Below are 6,641 nucleotides of genomic sequence, written 5' to 3' on the forward strand. Positions count from 1 at the left end.
TGGGACTCTGGTTCTCCTCTGGGAGATAAGACCATCGATTCACTTGGTTTCTAAAAAGAAAGTGACACTTTGTTTAAAGCTTCCTGACACCTTCAGCATCCTAAACCTCGGGTCCATTTGCACATTGTCAGCTGAGACATGAACATGACAGCTTGAGGGTTTAATCACTGAAGTGAAAGGTGTGAATCCTGCTGAGAATGGAGGCAGGAAGTAGATGATGAAAGCCTCCATGTCTCCTGGGACTCCCCCTAGTGGAGGTGTAAAGTCCTCTCTGTTCCCTAGATTTTAAAATTCTAATTGTTCTAATCTTATTATTAGTGTCATTAATGTCTTGTTTGAGTTGAAAGGTTAGAATTGAAATCATTGCTGTTGTGTTTCCATCCAAAGGGAAGAACGTGAAGCGCTCCATTCACGGGATGGGTCAGATGATGTCCACCATGGTGCTCAACAGGAAGCAGTCCTTATTTGGCGGTCCAGGAGCCAGAGGTGCAGGAGCGGGGGCGGGGCTTATGATTGACGGACAGAGAGGTGGCAAAGACAGTATCGACAAAACGGACCTGACAGTGATGGACACCAAGCTGAAGATCCTGGAGATTTTACAGGTGTGTGACTGATGCTTCAGGTACGCACACTCATCATGTTTGTAAAGAGGGAGGAGGAAGTCTTAGAAAGATGATAATCACTGACTTTACTATAACCTAAAGAAAAGAAACACACACAGGAGATCTCTCTCCTTCTTCTCTGAGCTCTGAGGTTCACACACCTTTAAAAATAAACTGCTGTCACGTCTGCTGCTCTCCTCACCACCGCTCAGGGTTTCACTTTCTCTGGAGAGATCTCTAACCTAAAGATTCTCTCACCTGCTCCTTCATCATGTTGATGGACAGGATCCAAGATGGAAACACCCTGTAAAGTCTGAACCATCAAATAACTGACAGAAAATTCTAATTCTTTGAAAATGGTGTTTATTGGAGCTTCTGACAAATTAAAACAAAAAGAAATGAAATAGCAAACACAAGTTTTAATTTTTCATATTTATTCAATCAAGCAATCTGGTGCAATTTTTTTGCTCAAAGTTTCAACATTTTTAACATATTAAACTTTGAGTTTACATCAAATTTTTCCCAAAGTAATTTTAAACCTAGAAATTATTTTTTTCCATATTGCGTCATCCACCTTCTGTATCTGCTACACAACAGAAGAACATGTTTTGTATATTTCTTCTCTGAATTGTTCAGTTTTTAGTGGAAATCATTAAACAGAATATAATTATTATGTAGGGAGCCATGGCAACACTCAACCAGTCATCAGTCATCATCGGCCCCAAATCCCTCCTCCCCTCCGCCCAGGACTTCAAGCTCTCCATAGACGGTCACTCAGTCACCCCCTCCCCTCAGATCAAGAACCTTGGCGTCATCTTGGATCAGACTCTCTCCTTCCAACCCCACATCCGTCACATCACCAAAACTGCCTTCTTTCACCTCCTCAACATCGCCCGCCTCCGTCCCCCTCTCTCCAAATCCGCTGCTGAAACCCTAATTCATGCTTTTATATCCTCACGACTCGACTACTGTAACAGCCTCCTGTACGGTCTCCCCTCCTCCCATCTACAAAAACTACAATACGTACAGAACTCTGCTGCTCCGGCTACTCACCTACTCCCGCTTCAGAGACCACATCGTCCCTGTCCTTCAACAGCTCCACTGGCTCCCCGTAAAACAGCGCATCCATTTCAAGATCCTGCTCACCACGTACAAATCCCTCAATAACCTGGCCCCCCATACCTCACTGACCTTCTCCAGTACTACCACCCCTCCCGCCGCCTCCGATCCTCTGACTCCAACCTCCTCACTCCCATTACTAAATCCAAGCACCGTACCTTGGGGGACCGGGCCTTTGCCATAGCCGCCCCCACCCTCTGGAACTCTCTCCCCCCACACATCCGTGCTTCTGACTCACTTCATTCATTTAAGAAAGAGTTAAAAACTTACCTTTTCAAACAGGCATTCCCCACACATTCATTATTCCACCTCTTCCCTTGTCGTCTGCTTGTCTTATATGTCTTTATTTGTATTTATTTATTTATTTGTAAAGCGTCTTTGAGTTATTTAAAAGCGCTATATAAAACTTAGGTATTATTATTATTATTATTATCATGATACAGCAGGTTACATATTTAAAAATACAATACATGTTATAAATATCCCAATTCATCCTCTAAATCGGGTGTCCAAAGTACGGCCCGGGGGCCAATTGCGGCCCAAGGTCCATTTAATCATGGCCCCAAGCTTCCATCTTAAAATGTGTTATTTATAGCAAAGAAATGAATCACCTTCTGAATCATCTGAACATTTGTAGTTTCTTTCAAGCTCACACACAAAACTAAAATCAATCCAGAAAGGTCTCAAAAAGCTTCACATGGACTACTTGTCTAAAGTCAAAGCTCTGGATATTCTGCAGGAATATAATTAGGAGGAAACACAAGAACTCTTAAAGCTGACAGGTTTTCATATTAATGTTTTATCATGATGTGAAAATGTTCTTGATGAACACTAAAAGTTCAGAAGACACAAAAGAGGACACAAGACAAGATCTAAATTATGAAATTGTGCAGAAAAGGCAAATTTAGTGGATAAAAAAATGTTCAGAACTCAGGACAAGAATTATTTAGTTCTTAATATGTTGTCTGCTGATCAGAAATGTGATGAAATCCAGATCATGATCCTGACATAGAGAAATAATGAGACAATATTTTTCCCACATTGACCCTAATGACAAACATTCTACAGAAGAAGATAAAGTTTGCTATGTTTACATGGATTGTGGAGAACTGAGGACTTCCTAGTTACTGATTTATTGAGAAGAAAATGTAAAATAATAGTTATTAAATATTTCATATATAACTTTTATGATTCCTAAGTCTCAGTAGGAGGCCCTGAGGTATTCTGACAACATCATATGTGGCCCTCTTTGAAAAAAGTTTGGACACCCCTGCTCTACATATCCCTCATTATGTCATTTAAACATGTTCTTAAATAATAAAAAGACTCTATGTTGCTTTATGGAATAATTCATGAAATGTAATAAAATTAAGATTGACAGTTTTGAAAATAAATACCTGCTGTATCTTTTTTAATTCACACATTTTCAACACAACTTGACTAAAAATGTTGTTATGAAATATTAACTAGTTTTACATTTTGCATCGATCCAGTAACTAATCCTCTTGAAGTTTCAGGAACAAGTTGAAAGTTTTTTTCATCCAAACTTTTTCAAAAATTGTTAAAAATGTCCCTGAAAATCCTCGAGTGGGTCTCTGATCCACAGCTGACATTTTAGATGTCTCTGTGACGTCCTTCTGCATGTATCTGTTAGTGAAAGTTAATAACCGTCGTCAAGGGGTTTAAACCAATCAGAATCAAGCATCTAACACAGCCGGAGGATCAGGAAGAGAGCCGGGTGAAGAAGCAACATACCTGGTTTTTGATTATTGTTATTGATAAAAAGGTTCCTCCATCTCTGACTGATCAGAACTCTTCTCTCCATCAGTTCATCCTGAACGTGCGTTTGGATTACCGTCTGTCCTTCCTGCTGTCTGTCTTCAAGAAGGAGTTTGTGGATGTTTATCCCATGGCTGATGCTGACGCTACCACCAACATGGAGCAAGCAGGTACACAAACACACACCTCACAGTCAGTCCGGCCCGTCGACCATCATCTCTCACAGTTTAACTTCTTCTGTGTGAATAGATGATGACTTGAGTTGCTGCTGAAGTCAGCGCTGCTTTCTGTATTTAGAGATGTCTGTTTGTAACACTGCTGTCCCTCCTCAGCCACCATCAACCTGCTGCACATTGGAGAGCAGGCAGAGGCCATGTTTGGAGTTGGGTATGTCAGCAGTTCTTACACATAGAGACATGTAGACACACTTGTGTGTTTGTGAAAGAGTGCTTCATAGATAGATATGGATGTGTTTTCTGCGTGCAGGAAGGGGAACAGTATCCTGGAGGTGGACGATGAAGGCGGTCGTATGTTCCTGCGCGTGCTCACTCACCTCACCATGCATGACTACCCTCCTCTGGTGTCTGGAGCCCTGCAGCTTCTCTTCAGACACTTCAGCCAGAGACAGGAAGTGCTGCACACCTTCAAACAGGTGACAACTCACACACACACACACACACACACAAATACAGAGTGCATTTAAAACCCTGATACAGTTTACCTGCCCGCTCCCAGAGTGGAGTGTTGGAGCATCATGTTTCTAATCCTTTGGGAGGATTGTTGTAGAAATGTTTGTCCTCATTTAAATCATTAAACTGAAAAGATCTGTTATCTTTCATGTGTCCTGAGTCCCAAAGCAGCAGAGTTTCAACCCTAAATGCTAACTTCCTGAGGTAAATCTGTGAGGCTGCACAAAGATGAGTCAGGCAAACGACCAGGAAGGACGAACCAAATGATAGGACTGTCGCCTGAACAGGGACTTGAACCCTGGACCCTCAGATTAAAAGTCTGATGCTCTACCGACTGAGCTATCCAGGCTTCAAGAAGACACTCCTCCCAGACAAAGAAAGGGAAAACTGGAACCCCAATGTGTTGGGCAGGACATTAAGGATTGGTGGATTGTGGCATTTAGCAGCCATCAAATCTGTAAATGAGCAGGTCTACTAGAGATCACAAATTTAGTTCTGGCAAGCAACAAGGGGGAAGCATTGGAGAAGATTCACAGAAACACAGAGGGACGATGTACAAGAATCCTTCAACCTATTAAACACTTGTGGGGCCAATAACCTGTATGGTAGATGCAGACAGATCCGGGGATGGGACCGTTACCTGAGGCATAGAACCTTATGAATATAGGACCAGCACATGCAGGAAGGAAGACTACAGATGGACCAAATGATAGGACTGTTGCCTGAACAGGGACTTGAACCCTGGACCCTCAGATTAAAAGTCTGATGCTCTACCGACTGAGCTATCCAGGCTTCAAGAAGACACTCCTCCCAGACAAAGAAAGGGAAAACTGCATTCCCAATGTGTTGGACAGGACGTTAAGGATTGGTGGATGATGGCATATAGAAGCCAGAATCAACCTCTGACTGTAAACAGATAGTACAAGATAACTGGTGTTTCTTCATTCTTCAAGGGCTCACAATATTTGGTCAAGTAAGCAACACGGGGGGATTACTGAAAGTTCACGTGTCACCTTGAGCTGAGGATGAACTGGAATCCAGTAAGCTAGCAAATACTGGTTAGACAAACAACGTTAATGAAAGCATGTTGCCTGATTAGGGGCCTCAACCTTAAACCCTTATGAATATAGGACCAGCACATGCAGGAAGGAGCTCTGCAGATGGACCAAATGATAGGACTGTCGCCTGAACAGGGACTTGAACCCTGGACCCTCAGATTAAAAGTCTGATGCTCTACCGACTGAGCTATCCAGGCTTCAAGAAGACACTCCTCCCAGACAAAGAAAGGGAAAACATCAAATCCAAATGTGTTGGGCAGGACATGAAGGACTGGTAGATGGTGGCATTTAGAAGCCAGGAACAACTTGTAATTCTAAATCGGTGGTAAAAACTGAAGCTATCTTTCAAATCTCCTAAAGAGCAGGTCTGTAGGCAATCACAAATTTAGTTCTAGCAAGCTACAAGGGGGAAGCATTGCTGAAAGGTCACATATGGAAACTTGGACTGAAGATTCACAGGAATCCTTCAACCTATCAGATACTTATGAGGCCAATAACCTGTATGATGTATGCAGACAGATCCGGGGATGGGTCCATTGCCTGATTAGGGACCTGAGGCATAGAATCTTATGAATATAGGACCAGGACATGCAGGAAGGAGCACTGCAGATGGACCAAATGATATCGCCTGAACAGGGACTTGAACCCTGGACCCTCAGATTAAAAGTCTGATGCTCTACCGACTGAGCTATCCAGGCTTCTAGAAGACACTCCTCCCAGACAAAGAAATGGAAAACTGGAACCCCAATGTGTTAGGCGCTAGTTTAAGGATTGTTGGACCTTGGCATTTAGAAGCCAGGAACAACCTCTAATGTAAACAGATAGTACAAGATAACTGAAGTTTCTTAAACTCTGCAAATGAGCAGGTCTACAAGCGATCACACTATAGGGAAGGTTAGCAGCAGGGGGGATTGCTGAGAGGTCACATATGGCAACTTGGGCTGAAGATGTACGGGAATCCAGTAAGCTAGGAACTTCTGGTTAGCCAAACAACCTGTATGAAAGCTTGTGAACAGATCTAGACAAGCCTGTTGCCTGATTAGGGGCCTCAACTGTAAACCCTTAGAAATATAGGACCTGAAGGAAGACTACAGATGGACCAAATGATAGGACTATCGCCTGAACAGGGACTTGAACCCTGGACCCTCAGATTAAAAGTCTGATGCTCTACCGACTGAGCTATCCAGGCTTCAAGAAGACACTCCTCCCAGACAAAGAAAGGGAAAACTGGAACCCCAATAAGACCTAACAAACATTTACTTGACCTGTGCTTGGATTTTAGAGTTTGAGTCATGTCCCATCTGTTAACATTGAGGAGGCGGAGCTCATGATCTCACCCTACAGACAGTCTGTAGGCGGAGCTCCAAATGTTCTGGGATCTGTCAGGTTTGATT

General features: G+C 42.8%; 1 protein-coding gene and 5 non-coding genes across 6 annotated transcripts in view; 1 reads left to right on the forward strand and 5 right to left on the reverse strand.

The window, feature by feature from the left end:
- The window catches only part of LOC117820964 (inositol 1,4,5-trisphosphate receptor type 3-like), a 56,876-nt gene that overhangs the window by 40,226 nt on the left and 10,009 nt on the right, over positions 1 to 6,641 (forward strand). The window contains exons 23-26 of the mRNA XM_034694924.1: positions 388 to 602; positions 3,550 to 3,670; positions 3,833 to 3,887; positions 3,987 to 4,152. Of these exons, the coding sequence (XP_034550815.1) occupies positions 388 to 602; positions 3,550 to 3,670; positions 3,833 to 3,887; positions 3,987 to 4,152 (557 nt within the window). The remainder of the gene's footprint in view (positions 1 to 387; positions 603 to 3,549; positions 3,671 to 3,832; positions 3,888 to 3,986; positions 4,153 to 6,641) is intronic.
- trnak-uuu lies at positions 4,466 to 4,538 on the reverse strand. The gene has a single exon. It is a non-coding gene; the product is annotated as a tRNA-Lys (tRNA).
- trnak-uuu lies at positions 4,909 to 4,981 on the reverse strand. The gene has a single exon. It is a non-coding gene; the product is annotated as a tRNA-Lys (tRNA).
- trnak-uuu lies at positions 5,372 to 5,444 on the reverse strand. Its single transcript has one exon. It is a non-coding gene; the product is annotated as a tRNA-Lys (tRNA).
- Positions 5,873 to 5,945, reverse strand: trnak-uuu. The gene has a single exon. It is a non-coding gene; the product is annotated as a tRNA-Lys (tRNA).
- trnak-uuu lies at positions 6,364 to 6,436 on the reverse strand. Its single transcript has one exon. It is a non-coding gene; the product is annotated as a tRNA-Lys (tRNA).

This window comes from Notolabrus celidotus, chromosome 11, assembly GCF_009762535.1.
Source record: "Notolabrus celidotus isolate fNotCel1 chromosome 11, fNotCel1.pri, whole genome shotgun sequence".
Lineage (NCBI taxonomy): Eukaryota > Metazoa > Chordata > Actinopteri > Labriformes > Labridae > Notolabrus > Notolabrus celidotus.